General features: G+C 54.0%; 3 protein-coding genes across 3 annotated transcripts; 1 reads left to right on the top strand and 2 right to left on the bottom strand.

Annotated features, from left to right (window-relative positions):
* Positions 1 to 584: 584 nt before the first annotated feature.
* Positions 585 to 8,278, top strand: FOXO4 (forkhead box O4). The gene is made up of 3 exons (XM_045996431.1): positions 585 to 1,679; positions 5,403 to 6,462; positions 6,780 to 8,278. The coding sequence occupies exons 1-3, from the start codon at positions 1,218 to 1,220 to the stop codon at positions 6,785 to 6,787; spliced, it is 1,530 nt and encodes a 509-aa protein (XP_045852387.1). The 5' UTR covers positions 585 to 1,217; the 3' UTR covers positions 6,788 to 8,278.
* Positions 8,279 to 8,759: 481 nt separating this feature from the next.
* Positions 8,760 to 10,633, bottom strand: CXHXorf65 (chromosome X CXorf65 homolog). The gene is made up of 6 exons (XM_045994586.1): positions 10,609 to 10,633; positions 10,398 to 10,484; positions 10,061 to 10,195; positions 9,658 to 9,726; positions 9,105 to 9,211; positions 8,760 to 8,879 (listed from the first exon to the last, which is right to left on the bottom strand). The coding sequence occupies exons 1-6, from the start codon at positions 10,631 to 10,633 to the stop codon at positions 8,778 to 8,780; spliced, it is 525 nt and encodes a 174-aa protein (XP_045850542.1). The 3' UTR covers positions 8,760 to 8,777.
* A 978-nt stretch (positions 10,634 to 11,611) lies between these two features.
* Positions 11,612 to 15,378, bottom strand: IL2RG (interleukin 2 receptor subunit gamma). Its single transcript, XM_045995385.1, has 8 exons — positions 15,233 to 15,378; positions 14,859 to 15,012; positions 14,456 to 14,640; positions 14,078 to 14,217; positions 13,480 to 13,642; positions 12,824 to 12,920; positions 12,500 to 12,569; positions 11,612 to 12,144 (listed from the first exon to the last, which is right to left on the bottom strand). Exons 1-8 carry the CDS (start codon positions 15,345 to 15,347, stop codon positions 11,944 to 11,946), a joined length of 1,125 nt encoding a protein of 374 aa, XP_045851341.1. The 5' UTR covers positions 15,348 to 15,378; the 3' UTR covers positions 11,612 to 11,943.
* Positions 15,379 to 16,176: the final 798 nt, after the last annotated feature.

Here is a 16,176-nt window from a genome sequence, read left to right on the forward strand (position 1 = left end):
GAGGCCAGAAGAGCCAGTGGAGAAAAGGAATTGGTCAGCGATCACACTGTCACCGTGAATTGCCTACGGGGAGGAGTGTGGGGAGGGGGGTAAAGGAGACACTATTGCCAGTATTTAAGTTGCACTAGTCCTTCACCCACGGGTGAATGAATGGGCATACAGCTCATTTTCTGGTCCGTTCTCAGCTTCTTGCCTCTCGGTTTTCTGATTCTTGTAGAGACCGCATTTTTTTTTTCTCCTCCTGCCCTCTGTTCACGGAAAGAGGGAAAGGTCTAGCGCCTCGCAACACGGTCACCTAGGCGACCCGGAGTCACACGGGAGGAGGTGGGAAGGGGGAGAAATGAGGAAAATGACTTTTAAAGAAAAGAAAAAGTCCGCGACGACCTCTAATAATTAAGGTTCCACCTCCCTATATCCTGCCACGCCGCTCTCCAGCCGCCCTTATCGGGCTCCTGGCCGCGAAGTAAGACGGGAAATGTAGTCCCCTAAGGCTGACCAGGGTGGCACTACTGAAGAACTCGGTTTCCCAACCGGCTCTCGAGGCGCGTGCGCAGATGGCTGCCCGGGCGAGTGGTAAACAGAGACGTCAGGCGGGGGCTGCTGCTCCGAGCAAAACAAAAAGGGAACCCGGGGGTGGGGGGAGACCTGATTGGGGAATTGGTGCGGGAGAGAGGCTGGGGCTGCGGGGCCGCGGGCCCTATTAAGAGTGGAGGGCAGGGAAGAGGCGGGGGGAGGGGCAGCTAGGGGAGGGGCGAGTGACGCGGGGGAGCTGGGCGTTGGGGAGGGCAGTGATCCGGGTGGAGGAAATTTGGGAGGAGTGTCCGGGGGGCAGCAACTTAAAAGGGGGAGGGAACTGCGGCTAAGGAGACGTTCGGTGATGGGAGCGCAATGTATGAGGGGATACGGTGCCTCAGGTTTAAAAGAGCAGGAAGCTGAGAGGTTGGAGAAAAAGTGTCTTCGCTAGGCGGAGGTTACAGGTGGTGTCTCGGAAAGAGCTCCGAGGCTGTCCGCTTGTAGTCGAGAAGAAGATCGGAGAACTGTGTGGAAGGGACAACTTGGGGGCTAGCGTCCTGGGGCGAGGGGGGAAGTTCGCGACTTTCTGAGGACTGGCAGGAATGTGCCTCCTGGCCCTCGGTGCTTCCCCCCTGGGGGGAGGCATCGCGAGGGACGGTGGCAGACTCCTCTGAACGCTGAGCTGCGGAGGTCCAACTCCACGTATGGATCCAAGGAATGAGAATTCAGCCACAGAGGCTGCCGCGATCATAGACCTCGATCCCGACTTCGAACCCCAGAGCCGTCCTCGCTCCTGCACCTGGCCCCTTCCCCGACCGGAGATCTCTACTGAGACAGCTGAGCCGCCTGAGCCGCCCGAGGTGGAGCCAGGTCTGGGAGACAAGGTACTCACGGAGGGGCACTCAGAGCCGACCCTGTTGCCCTCCCAGCTCCCAGAGCCGGCAGGGGGCCCCCAGCCCGGGATCCTGGGGGCTGTAACAGGTCCTCGGAAGGGAGGCTCCCGCCGGAATGCCTGGGGAAATCAGTCATATGCAGAACTCATCAGCCAGGCCATCGAAAGCGCCCCAGAGAAGCGACTGACACTCGCCCAGATCTATGAGTGGATGGTCCGCACTGTGCCCTACTTCAAGGACAAGGGTGACAGCAACAGCTCCGCAGGATGGAAGGTAACTATGACCCCCTTATCTCGGTCCCAATAACATCTGTCCCTGGGCCCCCTAGCCTCCTTACTGCCATTCTGGGGCCCCTTTTATGCCCCCACCCCAGGGAGCCACCTTCAAATCCTCAATTACACAAACATTTACTTAGGACATAGTATATGCCGCTGCTCAGGGCTTGATGCTGGAGGATCGCAGATGAATAAGACACTGTCCTTGCCTTGGAGAAAATTGAATTCTCTGCTCGCTGCTCAACACTCCCAGCACTTTGGCTTGAGCTGCCCCAGACACTTATTCCCACAGAGAAGTCTTTATCCTATGTACAGCAGGAACTGTGTGGATTCCCCACATGAACCTAGCCTTCCCTCCTCCCCCACCTCCCACCCCAACACCTTTTCTCCCATTCCTGTGGGATTACTTGGATTCCCCACTTGCCTCTCAATACCTCAGGGTAGAGGTACTGTTGTAGAATGCCTCTACCCAAGAAGAGGGGGTTGAGTGGCCTAGGTGAAAAAGGTGATACTCATGAGGTAAAGTGGCTGCTCTTATGGACCAGGAGGAAAAAAAAAGGGGGTCATGAGCTGCTACCTGCCTTGGTTTACCCCCACAGTGCTAGGAAACTCTCCCTAGTAAGAGGCTGTGTAAGTCTGGGGTAGCAGGGGTGGGAGGGAGATTTTTCATTTACCGTTTAGGAATAATAGTTATGAAAAAAAGAGATAGGGTCCTGACCTGAGAGCACGAGATTGGGCGTTCGCTTTACCTTCCACAAAGAAACTGTGAGGAAAGATCTTGCTAGATGCTCTGAAAATTTGTCCGGAGGAATATGGGACATATTCCTTAATCACGAAATGGGGAGCTTCCGCCCCTTGGCATCTTGCACCCTCATAGGTGGTGAGATCAGCGTACAAGGAAGTAGAGAAGGTTGAATGAGTAGAGGGTCCTCCTCTAGGTATAGGAGATCGAGGGATCAGATCTGCACTATCCCTAAGAGATGGGCTGGACACAAAACAGGACAGCTGACTGAGACCCTTGGGCACTATTTCTGGGTAGACTGCCACGCCACAGTCTCAGCTCCTAAAGAGCTCCCCTCCTTGGACCCAGCCTACACAGCTGTTTTTTCTTTTCCCTTAGGTTCATTTTCCCGGGTAGAAGAAATAATCATGAGTTGTTAGTTATGCTGTGGGAGTGTAGTCCCTCCTTATAATGTACACTGATTGGCAGATTTTTAGTTTACAAAGTAGTTTTTACGTGTTTTTGTTTTATTAATCTTCACAGCAGTTCTGAGATTCCACATTTTACATATGGGGAAACTAAGGTATAGAAAGGTCAGGAAACTTGCCTGATATCAGTAGAGCAAGGACTAACTAGAAATCATATCCTCTTTCTGCTAGTCGGTGAGGCCCAAATTCTCTTCATTGGAATGATGGCGAAGCCAAATCAGGGTGAGGTTGGGGCCTCCCAGCCTCTGACACCCCCCCCCACCGCCTCCCCACCCCAAGGGGTAAGCCTCAGGGCCTGAACTAGCTCCTCTGGTGATGTGCCAAGATTACTCCAAGCCCACCAGGGGGTAGCCCTCACTTAGAACAAGAAAGCTTTGTTTAGGTGGCTTGGGGGAACAATTAGGAGTCATCTCCCCCCAACCCTGCTTCCAACAGGTAAGAATTCTAGGCTTCTAGGGAGCTGACCTCTCCAGGTAGGAGGATGTACTATGGACTAGTTCTGAGGTCTAAAGAAGAGGGGTTAAACAAATGGGCCTCATGGGTACCAAGCGTAGAGAGAGGAATGGATCTTCTCAGTAGAGCCACAGCTGAAGGACAAAAAGGGGGGAGGTGTCAGTGCCAGAAGTCACGGAGGTGCTCAGTTACTGAGGCTGGACGGTTAATGCCTAGATGGACAAGTCTTCAAGGAACGAGGAGTACCAATGCAGCTGGGGTGGTAGCTGTTCCTGAAGTGTCCCAGGGAGACAAGGAGTTCTTTGGCTATAGAACTCTGGAACATGAAGCTACTTCAGCATCTCTCCCCAGGCAGAGGGTCTCCTTATCTGGAGCACCAGTCAGAGCCTCAACCTCCTAGTAGCTCCAAGCCCTTCTGGGCTCCTCCCAAGTTTCTAAACACTAAAGAGCTCCATGTAGGAGGTCAAATGCCCCTAAGGTTGGAGATCTTAGGCACAAATTCCTGAGGAGAAGTAGGGGAAAGGAGGTAGGACAGAGAAGGAAGGTTGTGGGGGGGCACAAAAGGATGGTGTAACTAGCCTGGGGCAACCAGTAGAAAGAAGCTGCTCTGGGGGCTCAAGAAGCTGCCAATCTGGGAAAAAAAAACTTTATCTCTAGCAGAATATCAGCAGTGAGGGAGGAAGGGAGAACAGGAGGGAGGGAAGGAGGGAGGGAGAATGCGCTTCCAGTACCCAAGGCACTCCAAAGCTGATAGAGCCTCAAGGGGAGGCTCACTATTGTCACCCAAGGGCCACCTTCCAATAAGGCAACAAGGTGCTGATTATGTTCTGGGAACCTGGTACTCTGAGCACATGCTGTTGAGGGCTGCCGGACTGGACAACATGATCTGTGCCGCGGGCGCATATACTCCATGAGACTAATTATGAGAAATTGAAAATAATACAATATAGGTTGGGTAAGATTGTGGGGGAACAGATTAAAAATACCATGCGAGAGGGGCGCCTGGGTGGCTCAGTGGGTTAAAGCCTCTGCCTTCAGCTCAGGTCATGATCCCAGGGTCCTGGGATCGAGCCCCGCATCTGGCTCTCTGCTCCGTGGGGAGCCTGCTTCCTCCTCTCTACCTGCCTCTCTGCCTAGTTGTGATTTCTCAAATAAATAAAATATTAAAAAAAAAAAAACCATGCGAGAGATTTGGCTGCAGAAGCCAAGCAACCAGTTAACATAAGAGAGGGAACTTATACTTGGTCTGGAGGAATGAGCAGAATTTACAAAAGGGAGATCCTTCCTGGGACGAGGAGGGAGAAGGCAACATGCCTTGTGAACTGAGACTCGGAGAGGAGCCTGGCCTGAACCTAGTTGAGCCCATCTGCCCAAGGACTGGGAGGAATGAGAAAGAAAGGTGGGGGGGAGGATCTTTAAATCCTATGGAGAGCTAGGGCTCAAATGCCGCATGGGAAGTAGAGCGCCCGCTCCCCTGGGGTTCCAGCCTGTCAGCCTATTCAGAGAACTGGCTCAAGACTGCAGGAGACAGGGTGGGTCAGTCTTGGCTGGTGTTAGGCCACCGTCCCTGAACTCCAAATGAGCCTACACTCAAGGAAAGAGGTTGTAGCCGTGGAATTCTTTACCACCTAATCCCAGTTCTTGCGGAATCAGGAGCATGTCTCCCCAGTAAATGCCCACCAGCGCCAGACAGCTCCCCCAGAGACCTGGGAGGAATGCAGTGCTGTGAGCTTTTCCAGAGCGGGCCCAGTGCCCTCAGCAGTAGGTTGTTAACTCAGCTTGTCTCCTGGGCCCTTGTGCAGCGAAGTCCGGAGCACCAAAGGCTGAACATCTTGTCTTTGGGTGGGAACTGTGTATGGTCTCACCACCCCCCCTCACTCCCCCACCCCCATCCCTACCTTTGCTTGCTTCCACCCCCCCCCCGGGGTGGGGGTTGATAGCTCTGGGTTTCCAAGAACGCCCCTGCTCTGTCCCATTGTGCTTTGAGGCAGAGCCGCTGGCCACTGGCCTCCCTGCACGTACCTCATGCCCCCTTTCCCACTGCCTCTGCCCCCTCCAGAACTCCATCCGCCACAACCTGTCCCTGCACAGCAAGTTCATCAAGGTTCACAATGAGGCTACTGGCAAGAGCTCCTGGTGGATGCTGAATCCTGAAGGAGGCAAGAGCGGCAAGGCTCCCCGCCGTCGGGCAGCCTCCATGGATAGCAGCAGCAAGCTGCTTCGGGGCCGCAGCAAGGCCCCCAAGAAGAAACCTGCTGTGCTGCCAGCTCCACCCGAAGGTGCCACTCCAACGAGCCCGGTCGGCCACTTCGCCAAGTGGTCAGGCAGCCCTTGCTCGAGAAACCGTGAAGAAGCCGATGTGTGGACCACTTTCCGTCCACGAAGCAGTTCCAACGCCAGCACCGTCAGCACTCGGCACTCCCCCATGAGGCCAGAGTCGGAGGTGCTAGCGGAGGGGGAGATGCCAGCCTCAGTTAGCAGCTATGCTGGGGGTGTCCCTCCCACCCTAAATGAAGATCTCGAGCTGTTAGATGGGCTCAATCTCACATCGTCCCATTCCCTGCTCTCTCGGAGTAGTCTCTCCGGCTTCTCTTTGCAGCATCCTGGGGGGACAGGGCCCTTGCACACCTACAGCACCTCCCTCTTCAGCCCAGCAGAGGGGCCCCTGGCAGCTGGAGAAGGGTGCTTCACAAGCTCCCAGTCCCTGGAGGCCCTGCTCACCTCCGATACGCCACCTCCCCCCTCTGATGTGCTCATGACCCAGGTAGACCCCATTCTGTCCCAGGCTCCGACACTTCTGCTGCTGGGGGGGCTGCCTTCCTCCAGCAAGCTAGCCACAGGAGTTGGCCTCTGTCCCAAGCCACTAGAGGCCCCGGGCCCCAGTGGTCTGGTTCCCACCCTGTCTATGATAGCACCACCTTCAGTCATGGCAGGGGCTCCCATCCCCAAACCTCTAGGGGCTCCTGTGCTCACACCCAGTACTGAAGCTGCAGGCCAAGACCGAATGCCTCAGGATCTGGATCTTGACATGTATATGGAGAACCTGGAGTGCGACATGGATAACATCATCAGCGACCTCATGGATGGGGGCGAGGGACTGGACTTCAACTTCGAGCCAGGTAGGACACCTCTTCGTCCATGGTAGCATCTCACGGGCTACAGCCACTCCTAGGTGCCCAGCTTGTGCCATGATCTGAGCCAGAGGGGGCTTTAGGACAGGTTGGTGGGGGTGACAGGAGCCCCTGGGGAATGGGAGGGAGGGTGTCCTGTGAGAGGGGGCGCCCCTCAGCAGTGCCCACCCCTAGCAGCAGCACAGGAGAGATGGGGGAAGGGCTGTCTCTTTGGGGTTTTTTTTGGGGGGGTGGACCTTAATGGTGGAGAGTTGTCATGCCCCAGATGACCCTCTTACCTTGTCTCCCATCTCTCCTTCCCACAGATCCCTGAGCCATGGCTGGAAGTTTTGTCCTCCCCTGCTTCAGTGGTGGGGCCAGGCGTGCCTCTTTAGCCACTCTTTACCCTTGACCCCTCCCTGGGAATTCGGGACCCTGCTTTAGAGCTAGGGTGGGGTCTGCTCCCATGGTGTTGAGGAAATTACAAAGATAAAGCTGCCCCATATGGGAACTATGGAGGGAGGGAGGGAAGGGGGTGGGGGAAAGGGAAAGGGTTTCTTCTCACTGTGCCAATTAGGGGGTGAGGCCCCCTTTTGGGAGCCATCCTTGGCTCCCTCCATTCCCACCCCGCCTAGGTTTTACATCAGGGGTGGGCAATGCTGTTGGAAATGTGAAGTCACCAGTGGCCTTACCCCTGCCTTTGGGAGCAGGATCTTTTGTAGTCTTATCTGAGCTGGTCCAGGCTGGCTTAAGCCTGGGATTTTTATTCAGTGGCCCCCTAGGCCAGTGGGGTGGGATGGGTAGGGTGGGGTAGTAGGGACCTGGAAGGGCCAAGGTCTGAGCACCGGAGGGGCTCACTGGGCCAAATCACCCTTGGAAGGCTGCAGATAACAAAAAGGCTTTTTATAAACTTTTAAAGACATATAAACACAAATATAGAGATTTTTAACAGTGGCAAGGTGCTAGTGATGGGAAGAAAGCTTTTTTTTCTTTCTGAAGGCTTTGTTATAGTGACACGATGCAAACACTACAGACATTACTTGGGGAAACACAGGAAGTGGGGGGGAGAGAGAGAGCTTCAGGCTGCCACAGAGCAGAGGGGCAGGGGTGCAGCAGTGGACAGCAGTACCCAGCGAGGGGAAAGCTCTGGGAGATGCCCAGAACAAGGTCTGCATGCACCTGGCTTAGAGATTCCCTGTGGAAAAGGCTAAGCCAGGCCCCTTCCTTCACCTTGTGTCTGGGAGTGTGTGGTGTTGGGGGCGCAGTCACACTCCAGCATGACCCACTGCTGATTAGCGCTATGGTGGGAGAGTGCATGGAAGGCCTGGAATTAGTTTGCGGCCTGGAAAGGGGTGGGAGGGGTGGGGGAGAAGAGGAGGGAAGGATTTAGGGTGGTAAAGTTAGGCACAGAGACCTCCCTGTTCCAGGCCCCTGACAGCTGTCCCTGCCCTTCTTCCCCTTGCCTGACTACAGGGGTTATGTAGAAGTGTGTGCCGTGGCAGCCAGGGGTGGGGGGGTGGAACAGGGAATGGGGAGCTGGGGAGCTTGGCTGAGGGTCTGGGAAATGAGCAGGGATGGAGGGGAATGTGGATCAGGTTTACTAGCACCTGCCAGGGTGGCCATCTGGGGCTCCTTCTCCACCCCAGCCCCCAAAGCAGCCCCTCCCCCAGTCCCCTTTGCATTGTCCCCTCCCCCACCCCTGCTGTGGGTTCCCATCATTTCCTGTGTCAGCGCCTGGCCTACCCAGATTGTATCATGTGCTAGATTGGAGTGGGGAAGTGTGTCAAATCAATAAATGAATAAATTCAATAAATGCCTATAACCAGCTCTGGTTTCTGCTGCCTTGGTGCTCCCCTCTGATAAGGGGGAAGGTGGGGGAAGAGGGAAGACAAAGAGAGGACTGGCAGGAGGGACTACTCAGAGGTGGAGAGGTGGGGGGGTGGGGAAATTTCAGCAGGGGAAGTTGGTGGATTGGGGTGGGAGGAGGGAAGATGCCCATGTCACTGAACCCCAGCAGTAGTGGGCAGGCTGTGATAGGCCTCTCTAGGAGAGGTAGTCTGGTTGGAGAAGACCCCTCCCCCTATTCTGTCCCTCAAAGGCTCATTGTACCAGACTTCACAGTCTTGCCTCACCCCCACCCATGTGCTCACCCCAGCCCTCTCCTGCCACTTCCACCCACCCTCAGAGCTTTCATGGTGCCAGGGTTACACTAAACCTTGGTGCTGATATGGGGGGAAGGAGTTTCTCTTGAAGAAGGGACCTCAGGTTGAATTCCAGTAATTTCATACCTCGTATTACTGCTCTCACTTGGTCACTTTATTTAGTTAGCGATGTTTATCCCTTCTACTGAAAAAGTCTGCTCTGGTCCTAAAGGTCGGACCCCTGCGAGTGGGCCCCTCTTCATCTGATCTTCCGGTTGATTTGGACTAGAAAAGGAAAGGGTCCATAAGTAGATAAAGAGGCCCCTCAGGGAAGCTTTCTACAAACTAGGGCCAGTGGCAGGCCAGGCAGAGAGAGGTTGGAGGCAGGTCTTGGAGGTGGATGTTGGATTTGGAAAGGAAGTTCATGGAGGGGGGAATGGGTTTGGGAGCCTTGGGTTGGCTGGTAGGGAAAGGGGGGTGCAAGGACAGACCACATTTGGGGAGCCTTACTGGGAGGTTCATGGAGGATTCAATAGGAACAACTTTCTTGGCTTCTTGACTTCTAAGCAATTTCACTCGGCTCCTCTCCAGGATGTCGCATTGTGTGCGCAAGGCATCTGAGAACGAGAAAAAGGCGCCCCCACCTCTGAGGACTAGAGGCCTTACCTACCCATTCCATCCCTCCCATCATTCCAGCCATCACCTGGAGTCACTGGGCCCAAAGCTAGGCGGAAGAGTGGTCTGAAGATGTCTAAGTTTTGCTCTTTTCAGGGGGAACTGGGACACCAAGACTCCAAGAGAAAAGGATAAAGGGGAAGATGGAAATGATGGGGTGGGGATAGGGAAAATATATCAAGACAGTGCCCGAGAAATGGGGGAGAGGAGTAAGGGTGAGTGACACACGCCACTCCGGCCGGTTTGAGTGAAACATCCCTCCTTAAGTGGACCTAGGCCTTGTTCCCCTTTTCCTAGGATCCTGCCTTATTACGCCACTCCCACTCCACAAAGAGAATGTACTCTGTCACCCGGCTATGTACCGTCCTTCCTCCATCCTGCTCCTTACCAATTAGCTCAGGTTCTGGATTCTTCAGGAGAGGCACAAAAGCTCTGTAGGCGTTCTCCAGTCGGGTTCCTGTGAACACAGCAGTGTGCTATTCCCAGCCCCTGTGACCCCGTCTCCACCCTTCCAAAGACCGAGATTTCCGGAACCTAACACTCGAGGCTACTGTGACCTGATGTGCCCAATTTCCCCCTCTCAGGTCCAAGCCTAGGATCAGGTGCTGGGGAGGGGCTAATATGCCTCAACCTACCCTATTGTCATAGAGGAAATGCTCTTTCTTGGGCTGACTGGAGATGGTCAGTTTGGACCTGGGTGAGGGTCAAGGTTCACAACCCATTTTGGACAAGGTTCACAATTCATTTTGAAGGCCCCGCACTGTCTTTCAGGAATGGTCCCAAACCTCTACCTGGTGCTCCACGCTCCACCTTACAAATGTAGTAGGTATGGCGAGCAGTAAGGAATTTGCTGGCATAGTCTCCAGGGGTCTTCGACAGGAAAAGCAACTTCATTGTCCCCATTTCATCACACAAATCGATGGTGTCTGGAGGGAGGCCACAGGGTAAATGGAGCCCTGAGGAAGGAGAGTGGGAGCAGAAAGGGCACTGATCCTATCCTGAATGGATTGGAAGAAGCTGTTGGATTCCAAGAGCTCTTTTCTTGCCAGTTGGAGGGCTTGGGGGCTGGAAAAGACTCTGCGGACTTTCTAACCCTTGACCTTTAGTCCCCTCCCCCCAACTCCTCACCTGTTTTAGGCAACCCTACTTTACTGCGGGTGTAATGCAGCAACAGAAGGACAGAGCAATTGGTATTGACCAGAAACTGCTGATTATCTGAGAAGACATGGGATGGGGCACATGGCCCTTCTCTAGTTATACCATCCCTGTGACCATCCCCCACTGCCCTCACCCCCCCACAAGCCCCACATACAGACTCCAGCTCTGTGATACCCCTCACCTCCATGTTTGATGAAAATAAACATGCTCTCAGGATCTTCTTACTCTTCAGACAGAGGCCTGATGAGTCATTTGGAACAAGAGTGTTCTAGAGGTCCTGGAAGTGGGGGCAAGTGGGCCCATAGAGCCGGGGGTCTGGAGAGGTCGGTGGATCACATAGGCTGAAGAGGCCCCAGATTGGGCAGGCAGGAGAGAGCTATTGGCAGTTGTGGATAACCAACATCCCTAGGGGGTGGGGCCTGAGGCCGCAGTTGAGGGATTATGAGGTCAGAAGTGGTATATGTGGCAGAAGGTGGAGTAAGGATAGGGAGAGAAGCTGGGTGGGGTCTGTGACAGACTTGCTGGGGTTGGGGGCAACAAGGTAAATCTTATTTGAAAATGCATCCTGAGGGGCGCCATCAGTGGGGTAAGCATCTGACTCTAGGTTTCGGCTCAGATGGAGATCTCAAGGTCCTGGGATCAAGCCCCGCAGGTTGTGCTCCTCCACGCTCAGTGCGGAGTCAGCTTGTCCTCTCCCTCCGCTCCTCCCCACCCCCAATAAATAAATAAAATCATTTAAAAAGTAAAGTAAGGGGTGCATGGGTGGCTCAGTCAGTTGGTGAAGGCGGTCTGCCTTTGGCTCAGGTCGTGATCCTGGGAGCCTGGGATCAAGCCCCACATCAGGCTCACTGCTGAGCAGGGAGCCTGCTTCTTCTCCTTCTCCCTCTGCCATTCCCCCTGCTTGTGCCCTCTGGCTCTATCTCTCTGTCAAATAAATACACAAAATCTTTTAAGAATAAATAAACAAACAAATAAATAAGATGAAATGTATGCTAATAGAACTGCAGGACACCGAGAGAAAAGTCAAGTTTCTCCCACGGCACTCTTCTCTAGTTAATTTGTGGTACTACTGCTTCCACATCATTTCGTCTACTACTCCTTTTTCCTGTCAGCCCCATGCCTCACACCCTCCTTGCACCCCACATTTCCCTTGCTCCCCACCCCAACAACAGACATTCTTGACGGTTATCAACAGAAGCTTTATTTCTCATTGCTTGGAGCATAATTGAAGGTTAGATGGAAAGAGGGAGGAAGGACGGAAGGCCTGCGGGAGAAAGAATCCTGCAAGGAGGAGGAGGAGGGGCTGGAGCAGGGAAGACCAGACGCATGTACAGGGCAAAAGGGGCAAATGGACCATAGGAGATGTTGAATGCGGGGGTGGGTGGAGGCGGAGGGAAGTTATAGGGGGCATAAAATTCAGAATCAGCCACAGGGGGGCGAGGTGAGCATTGGACCCAGGCTGGTTAGAGGAGGGGAAGTTAGTACAACTTAGGACTCCAGAACTCTGGGGGTTCAGTCAGGGTATCAGGGCTCTGGTTTCAGGTTTCAGGGTGTAACATGGGGGAGCCCAGTAGGGGCTATGCTGGCTGCAGGGGGAGCCCCCAGGCCCCTCCCCTGGACCCCCTCCTTTTGGGGGAATCTCACTGACGTGGCAAAGCCATTCACTGTAGTCTGGCTGCAAGCTCTCCGCCAGGCCCTTGGACACTCCACTCCAGGCCTAAAGACAGATATCTCCAGGTCAAGGGTCAATTAGGGGCAGGGACTCAAAGACGCAGGCTCTGGACCAAGGGAGCTTTTACAAGGTCTGCAACTCCTGGGATTACAGAAGGCACACAGACTCCCGGGGAGGGGGCCCCCATACCACGGTTTCCATCTGCCCCACCCAATCTATATAATCCGTTCTTCTGTGCATCTCTCTCCATCTAGCCCCTCCCCCCACTGGCTGGCCACATCCTGACAGTTAGTGCAGGCCCCCTCCCCTCTCCTCTGCCCACCCCCATGCTCTGTCTGACTTGCGGACAGAGGCAGGCGGTAGCTGGTAAACTGCAGTCTGCTTGTGACAATGTTCTCACCGAAAAATTTCCGTGGTATTCGGTAACCAGATCCTCTAGGCTCTTGAGGGTAGGAATTCGGGGCATCCTCCTGGTGGAGAAGAAAGAGGGAGCAGGAACATGTCAGTTACGCTGTTTTATGACCCTTCTCCCAGCTCTCCCAGACAGAACGAAGGGATTCTGTATTCCCTGGGCCTGCAGCTTCCTTCCGTCGCCATGCCCCCTTGAGTGATGCCTCGTTCCTTACTGTCCCACTCTCTACTCCTGGAGACACTGCGACAACCCTCCGGTACAATTTCTTCCCAGCCACCCCACCTCATTTTCCTGGGATATCTGAAATCTCACCGTTCCAGCCAGCAGTACACACAGATAAGGCTAATAATCAATCCCATGGAGCCAAGGGGGATAAGCACAGCTTCCAACCCAAACAACAAAGGATTCTCTACAAAAAAAAAAAAAAAGAAGAAGAAGAAAGAGAAAGAGCCCTGACGTCTGTAGTGTCCCAACTTTGGTGCCAGGCACGGTGCTAGACACTTTCCATATCCTTAATCCTCATAGCTCTCGAGAGTGGGGTTGGGGGTGGGGGGAAAATCATTATCGCCATTTTACAGATGAGAAAACAGAATCAAAGAGGTTAGTGATGTGCCCAAGGTCAAAGAGGGAGTAACAAGCAGAGCCAGGTTTAAAACCCTATATCGGTCTGGCTCCAAAGCCATCTTTACCATGCAGGCTTTCCAGGAATGCTGTAGGGGAATCTTAAACATTCTATATCCTCTCTGCCTCCTTCTTGACAACGCCCCCCCCCAACTCCAACAACATAGTGACCCAACCCTACACAGAAAAAAACCTGCGACGTGGGGGTTAAGGTTGAACAGTGAGGGGAGACAGGCCACCAAATCTGGGGGGCTTAGGGGTCAAAAGGTACAGCAAAAGAGAGCAATGCTAGAAAGGGCCAGGGTGCCGGGCTCATGGGTCACAGTGAGGTCTTAGGCCCATTTTACCCTTGGAAGTGTTGCTGCCCCAGTGGACTGGGCGGCTCCATTCACTCCAACGCTGAGCACTTCCGCAGAGTGGATTATAGCGGCTCCGGACACGGAACGTGTAGAATTTCTGCCCATCCACACTAGGCAGAGAGAAGCTATTTCGGTGATCCACCGATTGTTCCTTGGGGAGAAAGAGGGTGAGAGAGAGATGGGTGTCTAAAAGAGAAGGGAGAGTGAAAACTTCTGCCCTCCCCCCCAGGTCATCCTGTTCTTTCTGGCTTTTTCCTCCTCTCTCGACTCTAGCCGCACTGCTCCCTTCACAGACTAGAATCCAAGGCCTCCTCGCCAGATGCCCTTGAAGGCTCCCTTTTGTTTCCTTGCCTATCAGGTATAGGTAAGGAAATGTCCATGGAAAGTCACTGGTGATGATAGGGAAAGGAGCTGGATGAGAGGAGAGACAGAGCAAAGGAACCAGGTGGTGGGGCGGGGAGGTGGGGGCGCAAGTGGTGATGGCAGAGACCAGGAGCTGGAGATTGTGCCCTCCTACTTGGCTGTTTGACTCCTTTTTCCCCATCTGCTCAGCCTGAGCTGCTGCAGTCCTGCCCCCATCACTCACAGTCCAGCCGCGGTCCCAGTCACTCCGGTACTGCACCAAGTGCTCCAGACAGTGGTCCAAGTGTCTGTTGCTCCAGCTCAGTTCTAGTTGGGATTCGCTCAGGTTGCGAAGGGTCAGGTTCTCCGGGGCCCAGGGGATCACTGGAGAGATATGTATGTGTGGGGGTGGGGTGGGGTGTGTGTGTGTGTGTGGTCATTCCCCTGGCCTAGAGGAGTTAGGATCCTGAAGGCAGTGTCCCTGATCCCTCCACCCCTCCCTATCCAGAACCCTCACCTCCTCCTTCTTGCCTAAGTACCCTTAAGGTGAAAGAACACCACTCCATACACCCCAGTGCCCCCACAATATACCCCTGGACTCTTGGTGTCCTTTCCAAATTACCCAGATTCTGCAGTTTTAGTGTCCGAATGGACTGTCTCCTGGGTTCCCGTGGGTCCTGGAGCTGGACCACAAATGTTTCGTAGAGATGGATCTCCTCCTTTTGCAGCCAACAGCCAGCAGTGGTCCCTCCAGAGAATAGATAGTGGCCACACTCCTGGACTTTATCATCATTAGAGTTCTTGTACCTAGAGAAGGGTTGGGAGGAAGAGGAACGGTGGCATAAACTTGGGTACTACGGATACCACAGCCCAGCCTTGTCTCCTTTGAACTCACTTACGACTGTGAGAAAATAGTGGGGAGGCTCAGACAATGGCTACCCTCTTTCTTGGCCCCCATGAAGTCCCTCACATCCAGCCCACCCCCCTCTGACTCCCTTGTGCTCTTCCCTCTTCCTTTCTCATACCAGTAGTGCAGAGTCAGGTTGCTGGGCTGGGGCTCAGAGCTGCTGTTCCAAGTGCAATTCATGTACTCAACATTGAACACAAAACACTGGACCTCTGGGAGAGGCAGGGTGGAAACGCTGAGGGTCCTAGGAGGTGTAGCAGTCGGGAAGAAACCTAGGTTGGAGAGAAGACGAAGAGGGGGAGGGGAAGACCAGAAATGATGGTCGGAAGAAGCAGCAGCATGAGGCAGAGAACCCTTCCCCTTTCCTTCTCCACAGTACTCCTAAATCCTGCCCGCATCCTTCTAATCTCCTGTGGCAGGTTGGACATTTCTGTACAGCCCCTTCCCACAATCTCCCCGATCCCCAACCCCCTCCAGTCCCACGTTTCCCACCAGCTGCGACGTCTTCATTCCCATTGGGCATGGGGACCGTTGGGTTCAGCCCCACCCCCAGCAGAGGCAGCTGCAGGAATAAGAGGGATCTGAGTGGCAATGGTGGCTTCAACATGGCGCTTGCTCTTCGTTCCCTGGGTGTAGACTGTCAGGAACCTGGGCCCCTCACCCATTACCCCTCCCCACCCACACATTTCCTTCTGTCATAGCTTCCGGTGGAAAGAACCTTAGAAACCAGGGCTTTACAGAGGGTGTGGCAAATGTGTGCTGTGACACAGGCTAAATCCTCCGGGAGATTAAGTGTTAATCTAATCGGTAGGTGTAACAGCACCACTGTAAAGAGCTGTTAGGTGGGGACAGAGGCTGGGCACAGGAGACTGTCATGGACTCGAGAATCCTCAGACCACCTGGATCCCGGGAAGGGTCTGCTCCCCATTGCCACCAAAACCATCACCACTCCCTACCAACCACCCTCTCATCTAAGCCATTTTATCCCGTAGAGTGGAGGGTCTGGACCTCCCTCCCCTTCCTGTGCTCAGTCACCCTGAAACCTCTGTGAAAGCCCTACTGTCTCGGGTGGAAAGTACAGTCTTAACTCCTGTGGGCACACATATAGCTGTCTTTCTTCTGACCTAATCCAAACCCAAATATCCACCCTTAGCTGCTGCCTGAGCTGGGTCCCGTTTGAGACTGGTGAGGAGGTCTGACTTAGAAGTAGATTCTGAAAATGGAGGAACAACCATACTGCCTTCAAACTCCTCATCTTCCCCTAAATCTGCTTCTCTTCCTGTGTTCCCTATCTCAGTTAATGTGTCATCACCCAGACTTGAAACCTCAAAGTCCTCATCAATTTCTCCCTCTCTCTCTCATTCCTGAGAATCCAATCAGTTCTAGTCTGTGGTGTTTCTCTCAGCAGTGTCCTCCTTTCTACCAGCACAGCCACT

The sequence above is a fragment of the Meles meles genome, chromosome X (assembly GCF_922984935.1).
Source record: "Meles meles chromosome X, mMelMel3.1 paternal haplotype, whole genome shotgun sequence".
In the NCBI taxonomy this organism is placed as follows: domain Eukaryota; kingdom Metazoa; phylum Chordata; class Mammalia; order Carnivora; family Mustelidae; genus Meles; species Meles meles.

What these genes read in the sequence shown, in the direction of transcription:
- IL2RG (XM_045995385.1), bottom strand. Translation starts at nt 15,347, where the DNA reads ATGTTGAAGCCACCATTGCCACTCAGATCCCTCTTATTCCTGCAGCTG. An exon ending in AACCTGACTCTGCACTACTG is followed by an intron (nt 14,641 to 14,858) that starts GTATGAGAAAGG and finishes ACCCTTCTCTAG; the next exon opens with GTACAAGAACTCTAATGATG. An exon ending in ACTAAAACTGCAGAATCTGG is followed by an intron (nt 14,218 to 14,455) that starts GTAATTTGGAAA and finishes ATATCTCTCCAG; the next exon opens with TGATCCCCTGGGCCCCGGAG.
- FOXO4 (XM_045996431.1), top strand. Translation starts at nt 1,218, where the DNA reads ATGGATCCAAGGAATGAGAATTCAGCCACAGAGGCTGCCGCGATCATA. An exon ending in ACAGCTCCGCAGGATGGAAG is followed by an intron (nt 1,680 to 5,402) that starts GTAACTATGACC and finishes TGCCCCCTCCAG; the next exon opens with AACTCCATCCGCCACAACCT.
- CXHXorf65 (XM_045994586.1), bottom strand. Translation starts at nt 10,633, where the DNA reads ATGTTTATTTTCATCAAACATGGAG. An exon ending in AGTAGGGTTGCCTAAAACAG is followed by an intron (nt 10,196 to 10,397) that starts GTGAGGAGTTGG and finishes GCCTCCCTCCAG; the next exon opens with ACACCATCGATTTGTGTGAT. An exon ending in AATCCTCCATGAACCTCCCA is followed by an intron (nt 8,880 to 9,104) that starts GTAAGGCTCCCC and finishes TTCCTTTTCTAG; the next exon opens with TCCAAATCAACCGGAAGATC.